Consider the following 18,849-nt stretch of genomic DNA (forward strand, 5'->3'; position numbering starts at 1 on the left):
TTCCAATAGCTTTTTTTTTTTTTTTTTTTTTTTGAGAAAGAAGAAGTATTATCATTAGAATGGGGTAACCATTTTGCTTTGGCAAGTCAGGCATGCATCAGGTTTTAGGGGAGTCAAAAGAAAATGCAGAGACTAATGCAGTGGAATGCTTAAGTGCAAATCTTCAATATGCTGTGCATATTGCAGCTCTACACCATTTTCTGGGGTTAAAACTTACTTCCTCTTTTTTTTAGGCAGTAAGATACCTTGAGTGATCATTAATTTGGCTGTATACAAACAGGCAAATGAGAAAAAATGCATGTATATTCCTCTGAACACAGGATGAATCTTGCAGTACTTGCTCTGTCTAAACACTGGAGTCTGAGTCCTCTGTTCACAGTAAAGCTCTGAGGGGTGTAGACGACTCACCAGTATTGACTTACTGTCTTAGCAGAGTTTGCCTTCTCAAATCAGAAACAGAATACTTTTCTGATGAGGCAGCTTAGAGCCTTCAGGGCTGCACTGGCTCCTTCAAAGCACAGTAGGCTCTCAGGAGCGGTCAATCAGGCAAGAACACACAGGCAGTGAGATGGACTGCAGGAGGAAGCTGTTAGTGAGTGATGTAACCCAGAAGAACTATGGGAGTATCTTCTTTAAAATAAGCATTTTAGATTACTTGTCTCCTGGTTAAATTTAACAGGGTTATTGTTGTTTCTTGTTCTTGATCTGCATTTATCTGAATACTGGTAGGTGGTCAGTTCTTCTGTGAGGTGCTGAGCACTGTTTTTGGAGGTGGGAGCAGCAGGTGTGCTGCAGGTCCATGCTCTACAACAGGCATGGGAGGATATTGCTCCTCATCCTGAGAGTTTACTGTTGAGTAAACTTCCTGAACTCTCACAGCTGCCTTTGAGCTAAAGGGCTAGAGCAAAGTGGGTCTTCAGCCTACTCCTTGGAATCCCAAGGTGCTCAGTACCTGAGGAATCATTGGCTTGCTGAAGTCATCCTGCTGGGCAGAGCAGAGATCTGAAGTCCACTGAGCTTTTGAGGGATTCTTTTTGAGTCCAGCCTCAAATTTGTGTCTCATATCTCAGAGGAGCACCAAGTCCATTGTTTGTAAATTCAAAAGAAGCAGTGCATGGAAAACAAAATGATACATTCTAATGTCACTTTTCAGAAATGTTTCCTGAAATGCAAGTATCAGAGTCAGACTATGACTGGATCTTGCTAAATGTAAATTTAAGTGGATACTACAGAGTGAACTATGATCAATTAAACTTGAAGAGATTAGCACGCTTGCTTGAAAATGATCCAAAGGTAAGATTATGTTTGTTTTCTCAAGCTTATGAGCAGACTCTTTCTGTAGATTTTTTCAGGCAGTTTTTACCTGGAATCACATTGATGAAAACCTGGAATAATGACAAACTCAGCATTGCACCACTAGTCACTAGCTTTTTGTAGTGGAAGATGACAGGCTTGAACTGTTCCACATAAGCATGAAAAACAACTTTACATGACATTTTGTCTTCAGATTTGTGTTACTAGCTTGTGGCTCTTCTGCTCTCTTTAAATCTGTCTCAAGGAGCTTTCAGTATGAATGCAGGATTTGAGCCTTAGCTGGTACAAAGTAATGATGAAGAAAGAAAATAATGAGAAAGTCTATTTCCATGTTTTGTCAAACCATAATGTTTCTGCCTGAGGAATTCTAAAAAAAAAAAAAAAAAAAAAAAAAAACCAAAAAAAAGTTTTGTTTTGGTTTTGTTTTTTTTTTGGTGGGTTTTTTAGTTGGTCGGTTGGTTGGTTGGGGTTTTGTGGATTTCTTTCTTTGTTTTTTTTGGTTTTGGATTTTTGTGGACAATTTTCCTAGAAGTTCCAATCTATTCTGTTTGAGCTCTTTCAGTCCTCTGTAGACACAGACTCAGAATAGATTTCATCCCACTTTTGACTTGCCATAGCCTGAAAGTGAAGGTGAAAGTGGTACAGAAGGCCTGAAGGTGAAAGTGGTATAGGACAAATGTGACTCTATATGGGGTTGCATAGTTTCAGTATTGCCTAATCCTACAGTGAGCCAGAGGCTGCAGTAGTAGTGTCTGCTCATTCATTTTAGTAACGAAAGTGAGAAAATTTAACCTTTTGACCTAATAGTATACAGTACAATCTTCCTCTAGAGAGTCTGGACACAGGGCTGATCAGAGCACATTAAACCTTCCTACAGCACAGTGGCTTCATTTCTTCTGGGCTTCTTTCTTTCAGGGCAGATTTACATCATCAAGACGCTGGGTGTGTGCTGACTTGGGAGCATTTATTAGCACATACAGGGTTTCAAAAATGTAACTCTGGGCCAGACAGGAGGTGCAGAAGTAGTCTATTAAGTATAGACTACTATACTTAATATACTATACTATTGGTCACATTCCAACAAGGCAGGTTCACAAGTACCATGGGTTATTAGAGACAACAAAGGAGTTATTTTGGATTGATGATGACAAGTGCATTAACTGCAGAACAAGCTGTGGATAGCACTAACAACAGTACTGCAATCACACGCCTAATTTCTTGAGTGAAAGCATTTCAGCATGGCCAAGAACACAAGTCTTACCATAAGGCATCCCTTCTGGAAGGGTGAGGAGGACAGACACATTGTTCTATGCCTACAATTTTGTGTCAAATTCTCACAATCCCTAGTCACGTACAAATCAGGGTGCATTCTGTGCCTTACTAACCACAGTTGTGCAAAGTGCCTTGGGTGGTACTGTGGTCAAACTGTCTGTTCTTTGTGGTAGTGCTTCCTGGTGGGAAGTGTTCTCCATAGCTGTTGCGCAATACTGTCTGTTCCTCCTACTCACACTGTATTTAGTATTTCTTGGTATCGAGAGGTGGGACAAGAACACATGGCTTCCACTCAGCCTCACATTCCTGCCTGGCAGGTGTCAGCCCAAGCCACCTGACTTCTGTCTGGTTCCAGCATTTCTGCCCTGCTTTATGCTTCCAGCTGTCAGAGGGAATGTTTGCTCAAGCAGTGACCAAACTGCAGGGGCGTGGGACAGGGAGGAGGCAAGGAGGACAGCAGTCCTGCCACAAGAGCATGAGATACGCACATGTAAGCAGAGATACACCCACGGCTGTGCCTCAGTCATTTATTTCATGGTAGTGATAGACACGCTGCTCTGCACTGAGAACAGATTCTGTATTTAAACCTCAAAAGGGAAAAATGTACCAAAATTGTGTAACTAGGATATTTTTAAGAAATGTGGCATTTCCATGTTTTGGTTTCAATTACAGCATGCATGTAAGAGGGGTCTTTAAATTCTCTGGTTAATGGTCTGTAGTTATATGTCCATATACAACACAATATATAATTACATTATGTAGTTCTGTGTACAGAACATATCTCTTAAAGCACATAAATAATTTCAGTTTAAAATTCAAGATCCATTTCTCAATGTTTTGTAGGCTGATTTGATTTAGAAAACCTCTTAGGGATCCCTCTGAAACATCATAAAGCTTTTTGTAAAATCTTTATCACATGTTGAAATCAACTAACACAACACGAATGCTTTCTGCAGGCTATTCCCACTGTCAGCAGGTTCCAGCTGATAGATGATGTTTTTGCATTGACAGAGTAAGTATGTTTCCAATATGTTACAGAAATTGATTAAAAAATATGATTGCACTCAAGACTTCTACTTCCGCTTCCTTCATTCCTACCCATGTGTGCCTCCCAAGAATAACTGCTTTGACAAAATGGTGGGGGAGTTATTTAATCCCTTCTTTTCTCAGTGCTGAGTGATTTACTTCAAAATTTCTTTTGTTCCAGCTCCAAGGAAATGATTTTAAATAGTTGCATTGCCGTGAGTTCTTTAGGGATTGACCTGTGTTTAACAGAAAAAAAATATTCCAAATGAAGATTCTGAATCTTCCTTCATTTATTCTGGGCTGTCTCAGCAGTGCTGTACTGCATCACTCAAAACCTCTTTAATTTCTCTTGCTGAGTCATGACTTGGTTGTTCAGGTCTGTGGTGCTAAAGAGGTCAGCAGTGTCGTAGGGAGCTGAAATTAAGTATGATTAAGTGTGTCTGTGCCTCATGTGTGCCAGAGGTACCAAAAGCACCAAAGCACCAGACACCTGATGAGGGTGTCCCTAAGATGAGGGACCTCAGGGGTGAGGTGGCCAAAGCACACTGTCCTGCTTCAGGGACTGTGGACGTGCCTCTAACAGGAGAAGTAAAAATTCCTATTTCTCCTCCCATAAGAAAGTCCTTTTCCATAAGAGAGCTCAAAAGTAGTAGCTAACAAGGAATGTAACTGTGAAGCACAGAACTCTGCTGCTATATAAGTACACCAAAAATAGGGTTTTTTCTGGAGGAAAGAAGCTTGAATTGGAATTTTTTGTGAAAAAATGAATTCCATGTTTATTACACACTGAGGAACAGAAATGCCATGCTGAAATAGTTAATTCCACAAATAGTGTGCATGTTAATGAAATGGTTTGATTTTTACAATATTCCACAAAAGAACATGTAATGAAAATAAGTTATTTCACAATAAAAATAAAGTTGTATTATAACTAAAACAGTGCTTTTCTTCTTAATTTTGTTGCAATGAGACAGACACCTGCTGTAAATGTGTTTGTCCTGCAGACACAAAAAGATACAGTGTACATGCTGCCATGCTTACTGCCATGATTGGCCTATTGCTTTGCACAGCACTCCTTAATAGATAGTTTTGAGAGTTCAGCTCCTAAAATCACCATTCATTTATATTTCTTTTATTTTTTCCAGTGCCTTTGCTAGGTTACTTTTCACACAGTATCCTGATGTTTTATTGCCTGTTCCATAAATAAACATATACGTGTGGTAGGTGGTTAATATGAATAAGTATGCTAAAATGTGTGGGGGGTTTTGTTTTGTTTTGGTTTTGTTTTTTTGGTTTTTTTTTTTTGGTTTTTTTTTTGTTTTTTTTTTTTTTTTTGGTTTTTGTTTGGTTTTTTTTTTACATAGCTTCGGATACGTTCCAATTGAAACAGCACTTGAACTAACGAAATACCTTGCCAGAGAGGATGAGCTCTTCATATGGAATGTAGTATTGTTAAACCTTATACCTGAGAATTTGGAAAGTACACTGAAGAACCATGAAGTATATCCACTTTTAAAGGTATGACCATTTTGTTAGTTACCAAAGATATTAGACCATGCAAATACATTAGTCTAATGCTTTTTAAATTCTCAAGGATGTAGTGGTGGCTATGATGAGTCAGAGAGCTTGCGATTCCTTTTGCATGACTTTATAAATTTTTGTTGTTTTTTTTTTTTTTTTTTAGTAGGAGGAGATACTTAATTATACATACTAGTCAATGATAAGTCTCATTGGATCTTGAGCTGATTCTTATTGAAAAGCAGAAATACATTCACAATCTTTACATTAAGCTTCATCCTTTGTTTTCTGAAACTGCAAATTTGGAAAGTAGAACTATCAGTCAGTAGTAAGTGAAAAGACTAACACTGCTATGTATAAAAGGCATATAGTATATTTGTGCTCTGTGCTTTGTACTGCTTTTCATCCACCTTCATGAAGTGAAAGAAGGAATAGTGCTTAGATACTAAATGAAATTATTCTCTCCCACATTTGACTTACCTGAAATACTACTGTCATATTTATTTCCTTGACTTCTGTTTGAAGATTCCACTTATGTTTGAAGCACAGTCGCACAGTATTAGTTCTCTTAAGCTCTAAAAAATAAAGGTATATTAAAATAAGTAAGAAGAACAAAGTATTTCCTATTGAGAAGGGTTTTTCCTGTTTCTCTGAGAATTCATTGTCTTTCATAATAAGTTCAAAGGTTGTAGTGATGTGAAATGGTAATGTGCCAGTTTGATTTGAAGTACAGGTATATTGAATTTTAGACCCAGTTTATATTTAATTTAATATTCTGTGTTTTCAAGACATTAATAGTCGTAATTTTTTTAGGATTAATCTGAGTAAATAAGGAAAACAAAAACTTGTATGTAAATGAAAGTAATTTTTTTTTCCCTTCTTTTAAAAGAAATACCTTTTAAAGAGAATGTTGCCAATATACCATTATTATGCAGGTTTCATTCGTCAAAATGTTGATGCTTTGGAAGATGACTATTTTGCTCAGTAAGTATCCTGCTTTTCTTAAGAGTTTTTTCTGGTGTGATTGGATCTGGTGGATTGCAGTTTTCTCATGTAAATTTAAATACAAGATATAGGAATAATTCTCTAACTAATGTGAACGTAACTGAATTGTTATTTTACTGTTCTGTAAAGTGTGACACCTTTATGCTGACAACTCCAGTGAAACTGCAGTATCAGGATAGCAGCAAAAAGGATGATAGTTTAAGGATCATTAATTTTAAGGATCATTTAATTATAGTAGTAGTTCTCATTTGTCAGAGAACGGGCTCAACAGCCTGCTGCTAGTTGAAGAAAAACTGACAGCAATGAACTTAAGATCTGATTTTTGGATCAATTACTAACACTTCAAAATACTTCATTTTGCAAGGCCACTGCAGCCACAGGCTTAAACATCAGAGTAATTTGGACTAGATGCAACCAGTACCTTAAAACTTTCAAGAGTGTTATAAACCACAGAAAAAACTTACACAAAATATAGTACATTATTTGCCTCACTATATATCCACTGATATTAATTCTGGGGACCATTATTGTTTCTTTAATTATTTTATTAAAACTCAGTTGTTCCTAGTGGAGGTTCTCATGGGTTAATGGCATCATGTTCTGAAACTGTGGCGATCAGGCACAGTTCAAATATGCCAAATGTGGTATGCATATCTTTTATTCTTACTGTTTTAACTTCCCTTCAAGAGTGTATTTGGAAAAACTCTTGGCAACAGCATGCTGGCTAGGCCTCCAAGACTGTTTGGACCTGTCATCTGAACTGTATGCTAAGTGGAGGGACAACCCTGAGTACAAGTAAGAATGGTGATCTGCTGTTGCAGGTGTGCATGTCTAAGGGAGGGGGAAAGTTAAAAGGCTGTTACAAGGGGGAGGCAGAAGGAGAAATGCCTCGGTACGCTGCTCTTATTTCTTGACAGAATGGCAGAATTTAAGACAACTATGTCTGCCCAACCTCCTCCTCTTCCCCAAATCCCAGCTTTATGATGATTTCATAATTGCTGCATTTATATAAACTTAACAGGCTGGAGGATGCAGATTTTGCCATGAAGACCAAAAGCTGGTTATCCATGTAACAGGTGAACCTCCTATGAGTGCTAATATCCCACTTATATGGGATATAATATAATATATGGCCAGTCCCTTTGCTGTAGTACAGCCTTGGGGTTGTCACGTACACCAACTCAGCTTTTAAGCTTTTCTTAACCATGCTGAGTGAAGAGATGTTTGTGTGATGCAGCCATCTGCCCATGGCGAGCCTGTCAAAGTGCCTTGCATGTCCTGTGTTCACATAAAGAGGTGTTGGGAACAGCTGTCAGTCCTTTTGCTGGTACTGGAGCCTAGTGGTCAGGGGCCTGATCTGTGAGAATGGACTCTGGACTCTACCAGGAAGAGACTTTCTGTATTCAATCATTGCATCATTTAAAAAAAATTTACAATGTATTGACATTCTTATTCTCTTTTCCTTTCTCTTTCTTTTGATGTCTTTCTATGCAATAGTCAAATAGTGTTGGCTCTGGTGAGTGAATATTTAAAGTTTATTTTTATTTGTTGTAGTTGTGACAAATATTTTGGTTTTATTTTATATATGTTGATACATGTAGTTGGCTAAGTAAACTGAACTTGTACTATTATATTTGAGTTTTCTAAAATAGTTTCATAATGATCATCCTCATAAAAACCAAACTGAGTTTTGCAGTTAGACTGAAAAGTTTAAATAGCCTACATAAATTTTGTTCCATTCTCGAGACTATTATTGCAATTCCACACTAAAAGCAACAGTGTTGTGCTGAATTGTCAGTCTGTTTTCAAAATACTCATCTTTCCCTACTAACAACATTTGAGGTGATGGAATACTACATACCTTGTTTGACTTGAATAGCTGAAAAGTCTGTGAAATATATTAGCTGATTTGGTCTTGAATTTGATTAAGACTATTAATTTTGCTGCCCTTTTTGGCACTGAGAAAAGTTCAAGTGGATTTTACTGGGCTTCATGTGTGGAAAAAATGAAACTCTGAATTTGGTAAAGTGAAAAAATGATAATGTTTTAAGGAGAAAACCCCAGAGAAGATAGGACACTTAGGTTTCAAGCGACAGATCACTGTTCCCATGCAGTTAATGAAGAGACTTTACATGTGCTGGTTTGGAAACAGGCACAATATACTTTTGACCCATATTTCAGAGACAAATCCCTTTAGATGCTCTTATGTTCTTCATGCTGAGAGCAAATTCATAACAGCTGTTTTGCCACAGGTGGAACCCAGAAGGATTCTCACATCTGTGGAACGAAGTAATGCATTTCTGTTTCAGATTGGGTGATCAACTTTCAGCTGAACATTTCCAAAGCGTTCCTGGCAGAACATAGCTGGACTTAATACAGTGCATTTTTATCTGTTTCGTGGAAATAACTAGAGCTGTAATCCCCAGCCACTTTCTCAGTTTTACTCTTTTTTCACTATAGGAGTGTAGTGAAGCTTGCTAAATTAATGTATTCTCTTAGATGCTGTTACTGACTTGTCTTTTGAAAAAAGGAAACTAGCCTTGGGGGAGGGACAGTATTTCAGTCCATTTTACTTTTTTACTAAAGGTTCACATATACTTCTGCTACTCTCAAAAGTTAAGAAATCACCATGTTATTTCTGGATTGATTCCAAAAAAACAATGTAAAATAACCTGCCCTGCTTTCCACCAGCTTTTTGCATCTTCCCCAAGATACAGAAATGAGGGATCCTGGCACGCCAGTAATGTCAAATCACACAGCCAGGAAAAACATCAAGATTAATAAGTCACACCCCTCACTTAATAAAACCTCAAGCTCCAAAGTCCCCCATAGGTGTCACCAGCCAGCAAGCCATTGCTGTCCAGCCTGCCTCAAATGTTGTACACCAGAGCTGCAGCCAAATGATACATAGAACTTGTCTACTCACACACAACTTTACACTTATTAATGAACATTTTCTTGCAACTACTGGAGCAGCTTCAGTAGCAAAATAAATAGCTGTACTTTGGCCAAAATAGCTTTACCCTGTTGTCACCTTACTATGACCTCTTACTGCAACATTATGAAAAGATTATTAAACAAATTACTAGACCCTGTAACTCAGATCTGTTAGAGAAGGATTCCTCACAGGGCCATACTCCAGCCTGACATAACTGCTCTACATGTCATTCTTGGTGGTAAATCCCTTATGTCCCAGCAAATATCTAGGTAAATAAATCCAATCTATTTTTAAAAGTAAATATAGAACATGCCCATGCTCTCTGTTAGTCTGGCAGTGAAACCCCACATCTGCAACAGAACTACCAAAATCCTTGCATCTTGCCTTTTCACTAACAAGTGATGTCTGTCATGTAAAACATCCAACTCTCTTGCTCTTTCCTACTAGTCCTTTGTTTCCAAAATTTTTAACTGTCTTTTCTCTACCTTGTACTCTAAAGACTGATGTCATATATCCTTCCTCCTGACTCACTAACTCTGTTGGCATCATCCTCATTTTCTCTAGGATAATCTGCTGAAATTCAGGAATTTTTCTCAAATTGTGTTTAAATGTGAATTTGCTCTTTCCAGTTTTGGGCCTGACAAATGGCTTTTCTGACCAGAAACTTATCTGCTTTTCTAAGTGTATCCCCTGATCAAAGGGAATGTAATTTTTACACCTTGACTTACAATCTTGGCGTAATGCAATAATAAGGAGACTAACAGTATGAGATGGGGAAGTCAAATGTTTTGCTTATAGCAATGGGACCCATTCTTCTGTAGAGAATTAGTCCAAAATACCATTAGTTGAAACTGTTTTCAGATAGCCTGCATAGTAGAATACTGCTTTAACTAAAAAGTGTTTACAATGTCTTAATGTCAGGGACAAATAATTGCTGCAGGAAAAATTTCCTGTTCAGCCTTTGCATATGGGGCATTATACTGGTAATGTTTGCATTTAGTTTCTGCTGTGAAATTCATTGCCATGTTGAGGCCTCTTCCCTGGGGTGGGAGTAATAGGAGGCTGCCTGTTGCATGGAGAAATGTCCCTTCTGTTTCCTTCTGTGCTGCAAATGGCTTTTCCTACTGGATGCATTCACTGAACGAACTTAGAAAAGACTTGTCTGGGATGATGCATATATGCATTAGTACACTCTTTAATGGTGTGATCCATTTCCTAGGCTGTGATTGGGAACAGTGGCATTGACACTATATGTGCACAAAAATACTCTGGTCCAATTGCTCTAAAAATATTGGGGGTTTTTGTTTCCTTTAAAATGCATGCTTTTTAAATGCTTAAATCATAAATAAAACAAACATGTTTCCTATCCTTATTTACACTACTATTTTGTACTTGCATTCTTGTGTATCCTTTAACTGTAAATAAACCTTTTATTTCTGTTATGCATTAACAACAGTGTTTGTCTCTACAACAGTACAGTGCCTTTAAATCGTATTTTGCCTTGCAGGATCCCCGTTCTAATTAGAAGAACAGTCTGCTGCTATGGTGTTGCAGTGGGAAGTGATAAAGAATGGAATTTTGCATGGGAAATGTACAACCACACCGACTCCGTTGAGGAAGATGAAGACATCCTGCTCTATGCCATGAGTTGTGCCAAAGAGTCATGGTTACTTTACAGGTGAGTGACCTTGATCAAAGCATATCTTTGTGTATGTAGAAGTAAATAATAAGAACAAAAATACTTTACTGTGCAAAGCTGATAGAGGTTTGCTTACCACAGAAGCATGTGTCTTGTCAACCACTGGTAAAGTTTTAAAGAGTTTTGTTAGGGAGTAAGTAGGAAAAATGGGACAAACACAAATAAACAATCCTTCTGCAAATACAACATGTGGGTCATCAGGTCTTAAGTTCTGACTCCATGTGGGCCAACCAAATAGTTAAGACATATATGGAAGAATCTTGTCCAAAAATTTCTAGAACATAGTTTGGAGCATTGTGTTTATTTACCTTTACTGGCATTTGTATCTTTGTCAGTAAAATGATGTTGAATTCTCTAATCAGTCATGTTTGTTGTACCTAAAGCATTTGTTAAGGGATAGAACTTTGGCAGTGATAGTCTAAAGAATTGTCATCCAAACATTTACATAAACTCCATGGGTCTAAAGGTGTGGAAGTAACACTTTAGTCCTTCCAGCCACCTGCTCTAGTGTGGTGGTCATTTGGGAAGACAGAAAAATATAACTGAGAATAAGACAAGAAGTGGTGCAAAGATATGCCCAACCAGCTATACTAATTTCCCTCTTGACCTATGATCCTATGGCCTTTTTCTTGGAACAGGCTAGCATCATTCCCTGATAAATCAGGGAGTTGATGAGCTTCTTCCTCCATGTACTTCAGCTGCTGATAAACCAATCTGTTTTTTTGAAATGCCACTCAGGGAGTGTTTTGGGGTGAAGAATGTTAAGATATGCTTTCCCTGGCCCTCACAATTATGTCCATTATGTTAAACATAGGGCATGCAAAAGGGAGAAACCCAACTTTACCCATAAAGCAGCTGCCTGCAACACCCTACAAGAAAATAACTCTAAAAGGGTTCACTTGGAAGTAGGAGCATACAAGGTAAAACACTGAGGCAACACAGAGAATAGTTACTTTTCAAGATCTTCAGGCATTCACTGCCACGGACATCATTAGAAGACATTTCTGAAATCCTGATTTAGTCCTCATAAAAATTTTCCAATTGGGTTTCGCTGTAGGGGACCCTATAAACACGTCATTTTTTTGTAAAAGTATCTCACTGGCATACTCTGTAGGCTCCATTTGAGTCACAGTTAAGTGAATTGCCTGAAGGTGAAGAGCAGTCTGCCTTTCCACAAGCTTGTCTGGTAGGAGCAGTTTTTTGGTGCCAAGATAAGAAACACATCTATGTCCATTTGATATTCTACACCCTCACTTTACTAGAGAAGTGAAGAGTCCAGTGCAAGAGCAAATGTTAAGGACAAAACCCGAGCTGAATACACAGCTCAGTGACACCAACTTTGGTATAACCTTCCACCTGCTGATATTTCTTGAGGTAGGAATTTTTGTGAACTGGATTTTATTTCCAGATTGCAATATTGTATATTTCCATTTTAAAAGAAGCAAGTGACAGGTTCTTTTCTTTCCTGCTTTTCTAACAGATACTTGCAATATGGACTCAGTGACCCATTATTTTCTTCCAATTGTACTTCAGTCATCATCTCACATGTAGTGACTAAGGATATTGGGCACCGTATAGCCTGGGAATTTGTTACGGAAAATTGGCCACTTTTAAGTCAAGGGTAGGCAACAAGTTTTGGTTTCCTTTAATTTCTGTGGCTCTTTGGCTTCTTCCTCTATGCTTGAGCTGTAAAATTCAGGTGCAGATTTTCCTTCCAGGGATGGCTACTTGTAATGACTGACTCAATTAAGTATGCAGAGCAGAGTTTTCAGAGGATTCAACTCTGATCAGGGTTTAATGACAAAGAATAGCTCATCAAACATAGAAGACTTTAAAAATTAGTCTGTTCATGACTGTTTCTGTACTTTTAAGTACTCCTGGGAATCCTGACTCTAGACTTGGGTTTATCCACTAGGATTATACAAGTGGGTGCAAATGCTGTAAATTGTGGGTGAAAAAAGCTGAAGTAAAATCCTCATATGTAAATTATTGCTAACACTAGAAAAGGCAAGTTGTAGCAGATTTGTGTCCTATCAATTTGCTCCCTTACAGAGCCTTTCTGTCTTCTAAATTTATGAGAAATTTGCTGGAAAATTTCCCCCTTATTTCCAAACGAAAAGAACAATGCAAGTGGTTTTTTTCTATGCTACCCTCAAAATAGCAACAGGAACACCAGCTTGTTGGACACATTACTGGTTTTGAGTCTTTCTAGCTCAGTTTGGCTGTATGGCCTCAGAGAGATTATCTGTTTCATGCAAAGAATTCACATTACCAAAGTACAAATACCAGATCTTTGTAGGAAATTAAAATGCAGGGTAATTATTGTATTTCATGCAGCTCAAATGTCTAAATTGAATATTAATGGTAGTTCTTTAAAAGAGGGAAAATAGTCCATTGTCCAAACTTCAGCTTAGTTGGCATTTGCAGCACAGTAAATAATCAATAAATAGTGTGAGTATTTTCAAAAGAGATGAAATTTTATATATTGGCTAATGTGCTATTTGAAGGACCTTTATCTCAATTTTACAGATATGGGCATGAATTATTGCATGGTGTACTAAAAGCCATGGGAAGATTTGTCAAAACAGATGTACAGATCCAAGAGGTAAATCAGAGAAGAATTTAGTCTCTACTTCATGGCCAGTTTGTAAATATAAGTTTTTGTTCATTAAAGGAATCATTGACCATAATGTTAATGTCTTCCAAACCTTCATGTTTTGAGCAGAGTCCCCACAAATTCTATCAAAACTGTCTCATTTTCCTCTATGAAATCTGTCTGTAGAGACAACCTCTGCCATGGTATCTACTGAAAATATACGAACATTTGGGCAGCTGGCCTGTTATGTTGTCATACTGACATCTGTTTAATTCCTCATATTGTTCAATGACTGCTTTCCCCAAACCTTTATTTACTCTTCTTCACTCATCTTTTGTCTTTTGCCTATTAGACTGATGAGAAAGATTTCTTGTTCTGTGATTGTAGAACAGGCAGCACAAGAGGATTCTTCTACCCAACTAGTCCTAGACAGTGTGGTACCACCAGTACCAGTGAAGTTGGCTGCATTTGAAAGGATTTTTAGAGGAACAGCAAAAGGGCACATTCTTGATGTGTAAGGAGCTTTCCCACGTTAGGGTAAATCAGTAACCTTGCCTCACCCCCTCTTTAGTCTCTGTCATCTGCCCCTTTTCTGTGCAGTTCTGTCCAAAGCATCTATCAGGCACACAGTTGCTTGCTGCAAGTGAAGTTACGTGTGAACTAAGCTCATGTGTTTATTTCTTCAGTTGCAGGTTTTTTATAATGCTACCTTGGAAGAGGATGAGAGAGAGGCTATTACTATGCTACTGGAATCTGCAAAACTTGAAAATATTGAAAGGAGAAAACTACTAATCAAAATTGCCAGCTGGTTAGAGAAGAATGTAGATGATTGACTTGGAAAACAATTTCCAGTATATTATATGTGATTCACTATCATATTGGTATTCATTATAAGCTGTAATTAAAGGTAAAGCACATTTTTATGAGTCCTGTGGTTGTATTCCCACTGGAAAATCTGGGTAAAGTGATTCACAAAGACATCAAGGATTTAGGAAAAGAAGTTATAAACATATTTGCATCTTATGTCTGAAACAATTTCCTCCTGAATGAGGTCTTAGGGATGCATTGCTAATAATAATCTAACATATAGATACAGTCTTGAATCCTTTGGGGGTTTTCTTCTGAATATTCAAATGAAAGGTGTGCTGCATATTTGTGGCCAAAAAAAACATAAGGAAGCTGAAAAAGTTTATATTCTGTTTTGTTTCATTTGTGCAGTGATCTATAACCTGTCTCCACTTCTATGTTTCTAAATTGCAAAGAGGACAATAATTTAGAACAGTTCTGTGAAACATAAATTTCAGAATTACTTCAGGCCTGTGGGGAGGAAAGGACTACAGAATCCTCAAATTGTAATTTTAATTAAGAAATTAATACCTTGTCATTTCAACTTTGTTTTTTTTTTCTCAGCAGATCTGTATTTAATGTGTCTACATTTGCGTTTGATTAGGAACAGCTTTTGAAGAGATCCCACGGTCATCTCTGTTTAGCATGCTTCAACCCCCAGAATAGTCATGGAGTATGTGAACTGGATTATCTTTGGATAAAATTTATCTAGGAGATGACGTGTGTGACATTTGAGGGTCATTTTGTCCATGGCACGAATGTGCAAAGTCTTGTCTAAACTAACTGTTCTGGAACATCACTGTTCTAATTGCACTGAGGTGCTCACTGATCATGGAATCGCTCGAATACGCTGAGTTGGAAGGGACCCATCAGAATCATAGACTCCAACTCCTTTGCCGTAGATTCCAGGTTAGTCACCTTCATTACACAGCCCTTTGGAGGTGACAGGCAGAATTCAGCCCATTAGTATTAGCAAACCATATTAACTTGTGCTTAAAAAAAAAACCCATGGGATCCTCAGTCCATGCAAATAATTTATTTGTAGAGTGACAGTATTGTGACAAACTTACAGTACAGGTGATCAGTTAACATGTTATGGATCAGGAAACACTGTTACATGGGAATGCAGGAGACAAAATAAATTAGAATACTGATCTATGAAAAGATCATAGATCTTTTCATAGAATAAACTCCAGACGTGTTAATACAAAGGATTTTTCACTGGTGCCCGCTAAATACATTTAGGAAAAATGCTGCCATGATGACTGCACTGAATTTCCTCTGCTCTCCATGGCTGCAAAGAAAAATTCAAACTATTTTGAGACTGCCTGAGACACCCTTTTGATCTAGTTAAGGATAATACCAAAGAAAATTGCATGTATTCTTGCAAGTTTTCTTCAACTTGACTGAGGAAGCAGGGGAAGTTGTCAAGGCTGTGGTGAATTACAGAGGTTTTATCATAGAATCTTTAGGGTGGTTTGTAAGGAACCTTAAAGACGATGTAGTTCCAATCCCCCTGTCATGGCATGGGACACCTTCCACCAGACTGGGTGGTTCAAAGCACTGTCCAGCCTGGCCTGGCCCTGCAGGGATGGGAAGTCCACAGCCTTCCTGGGGAACCTGTGCCAGTACTGAAGCTGTTTTGCTTCAGCATTTTCTGTGATTTCCACTAGTTAATCACTGGTACTATATGTCTCATCATGTGTGTTAAGCAAAGGTCAAGAAACATCCCATAACTTCACTCTACACCCAGCAGGTTCAAACCATTTCTCTCCAACCATGAGCAACCACACTGCCTTTCTAACCAGTCTTTCATGCTTTTGTCACTTTTTTCTTCATCCTGCTGAACAAGACTTTTAATATGAACCATCAATGTGTAAAAACTACTAGAATAATTTAAAATAAGAAGCTATTTTAAAATAATGGCTGCTGACTAAAGTCTGCCTCCCAGTGACAATCTGTATTTCAGAATTTCAGTGTAGTTTTCATGGCAGAGGCAGAATAGTGAAGGTAATTGCTAGGCAAGCTGCCTGAGTAAGAGCAGATCTGAATCACTTCCAGAATCCACACATTTGCACATGGTGGCATGTATTGGTGGCATGTATCAGTGTCAGCTCTTGCTGCTGTTGAGTACAAGCTGTGTGCAGAAGTTTGGAGTGACAACTGAGAAATACAGTAAGGGAAGAAGAGGTGCATGGGAGGAAACCGGGAAAAGCTGGGGAAGCTGCTTTATTGCAGAGACAATTGGGGTGAAAGTAAGTTCATTGGAAATGAATAGGAGGACATCAGGAAATGAGCTTTAATATTACTTTTGCAGACTGTGTAGGTGTTATGGAGCGTGTAATTGTGCAGGTGTGCACGTATGGGGCAATTTCAAATAAAAATAGCTGTGTGTCATTGATAGATAGGATGCATTCAGTAGGCCCTGAGTGGGGGGAAAAAGTAGATATGATGTGAAGAGACCACAGCTTTTTGCTTTAAGTCCTGCTTTCTGCCTTGAGAGTGAGGAAGTCATAAAGTTACACTTATTCTGTCCATACTATATGTATGTGTGACAGGGCAGCAGAGGCGTGAGCTGGCAAGAATACACACCAAGCCCAGAAGAGAGGGAGACTTCAGAGCTGTTTGAGCCAAGGTTCAAAAGCACCAGCTTACTTCTCCTCTGCATCTCCTAGCACAGTTGTCTTGCTTCCCCACTGGAGGCTGTGCCCCCTTTCCCTCCTGGCACCTCAAGAAACCTCTCAGGCAAGAACAGGGGAGACAGCTGGTTGTGGGACCTGGGTGGCCAACGCACAAACCCCACGCCATCTGGCTGCACTGACAGCACATTGATGGGATGAGTGTAGCAGCCTGCAGCTTGCTTCAGGGTTGCTGGAAGTCCCAGAAGAGTGAGTATAGGATAGTAAAAGGGGATGTAGGCTAAAATGCTAAAAAATGAACTGAGTTCATGTGGCCTTGCCATATTCCTGCTGTGCAGTGACTCACAAAAGATAAAAAGACATATCATCTCTGCATCCCCTGGCTCAGAGGTGCAGGGGCTGCTCCAGAGCCAGGTGTGATGTATGGACCCAGCCTCTTGGCTAAACTAATGGTACTTTGGTTCAGACACCAAAGGAAGCAAAGGTCTAGACCACAACCAGGTTGAAACTTCTCTAGTTCCAACTTGTTCTCTAGTAGCCCATGCAGGAAAACAGTGGCATGCTGAGCATTAATGCTATAAACTTGGAAACTGGAACTGGAAATATGTGATAACACAGGAACAGCAGACTCATTTGTCAAGGAACAAAGGGGGTTGTGGATACCAGGAGTCTCGCCTTCACCTTTTCCATCACTTGTAATTTGACTGTGAGCCAACTGCTTTATCCCATAAATAAGACAGCCTACGTGAGCCTTCTCTGAGCTCTCTGCCTGCTCTCTTCTGTTTGCCTTGTTATACATACTAAGTAAAGAACTGTTGTCCCTATCCTCATATCTTCACCTGAGAGCCTCTTAATTTCAAAATTATAATAATTTGGAGGGACGGGGTTTACATTCTACATTCCAAGGGAGACTCCTGCAGACACCTGTCTTTCAATCCAAGGCAATTGGTAAGTGAGCAACATGAAGCATAACCTTGCGTCATAGCGCACTAAGACTGTGCATTGGTAACTTTGAATCATTACTGTATTTTCTATGCAGTAAATAACAGAATGAACCTATTGTTAAACAACATTTGATAAGTTTCACAGTATCTTACTTCAGTAAAACCTCTGTCGCTGCTATGGTTCTTTAAATTGTGGAAATCTTCCCTGCGTCAGAGGGGCTGTGGGCTCTGGTCTTTAGGGGGGTCACTATCTGTCATTCTTTGTGATGGGATGAGACAAGGACCTGAGTAGGCAGAGGGGGAGACTGACTTTGGCTGGCTGTGGGATACCCATTGTGATGAACACATTGGAAGAACATGAGGTGAAAAAGCACGTGTTGAGAGAAAGACAGGGAGATCACTTACTGCCTGTCATTAGGGTCATGCTGTAGTTAAGGAATGGCACTCCTCAATTTAGTGCTCCCAGTGAGACTCCAAACCACATGCTGCCTGCTTACTCCTTCCCTCCTCCTCCCTCTGCAGCTTGATGGAGAGGAGAGGAGGCACAAGAGGCAAGTATTACAGGTTGAGATATGAACAATTGACTGCAAACAGCAATGAGATATGAAAACTACAATTACAGGAATAATACTAATAACTGACAGTACAAGAAAGAAGCAAAGATTCACATAGAAACAATACCTGACCCGTCCTTCCACTGACCCCGGAAGGGACCTCTTCAGAAAAGACCCACTTCCAAGTGAGAAATAAGAAAAGCCTTATGGAATAAGGACCCTTGTCACCTTTGTTAAATCCTGTTCACTTCTGTTCACTTTTGTTCACCAGAACGCACTCTGGGAAGAGTTTAGCTGTGGGTAAAGGTAAAGGCCTTGTTGAGCCTCTAAAGGGGGGAAATGATGCCTTAAGTTTTAGCTTTCATATTTTTCAGATTCTGTGCTGCTTTCCTGTGTAGCTCTGAGCTTCATGTTAAGTGTTGGCAAGTTCTCTTCACAGGGTAGGTGGACAGAACAATCCTTTTCCTTGAGACCAAGGACAACTGGTACAAGCTTCAA

General features: G+C 38.9%; 1 protein-coding gene across 1 annotated transcript in view; it reads left to right on the forward strand.

Annotated features, from left to right (window-relative positions):
• The window catches only part of LVRN (laeverin), a 31,722-nt gene extending 17,454 nt beyond the window's left edge, over positions 1-14,268 (forward strand). Inside the window, exons 12-20 of the mRNA XM_041400202.1 lie at positions 1,154-1,293; positions 3,543-3,598; positions 4,977-5,130; positions 6,020-6,114; positions 6,823-6,930; positions 10,581-10,751; positions 12,253-12,393; positions 13,302-13,377; positions 14,055-14,268. Coding sequence (XP_041256136.1) covers positions 1,154-1,293; positions 3,543-3,598; positions 4,977-5,130; positions 6,020-6,114; positions 6,823-6,930; positions 10,581-10,751; positions 12,253-12,393; positions 13,302-13,377; positions 14,055-14,201 — 1,088 coding nt within the window. The 3' untranslated portion in view covers positions 14,202-14,268. The remainder of the gene's footprint in view (positions 1-1,153; positions 1,294-3,542; positions 3,599-4,976; positions 5,131-6,019; positions 6,115-6,822; positions 6,931-10,580; positions 10,752-12,252; positions 12,394-13,301; positions 13,378-14,054) is intronic.
• The last annotated feature ends 4,581 nt before the right edge of the window (positions 14,269-18,849 follow it).

Source organism: Onychostruthus taczanowskii, unplaced genomic scaffold (assembly GCF_017590055.1).
Source record: "Onychostruthus taczanowskii isolate IOZ18803 unplaced genomic scaffold, ASM1759005v1 scaffold175, whole genome shotgun sequence".
NCBI classification, from domain to species: domain Eukaryota; kingdom Metazoa; phylum Chordata; class Aves; order Passeriformes; family Passeridae; genus Onychostruthus; species Onychostruthus taczanowskii.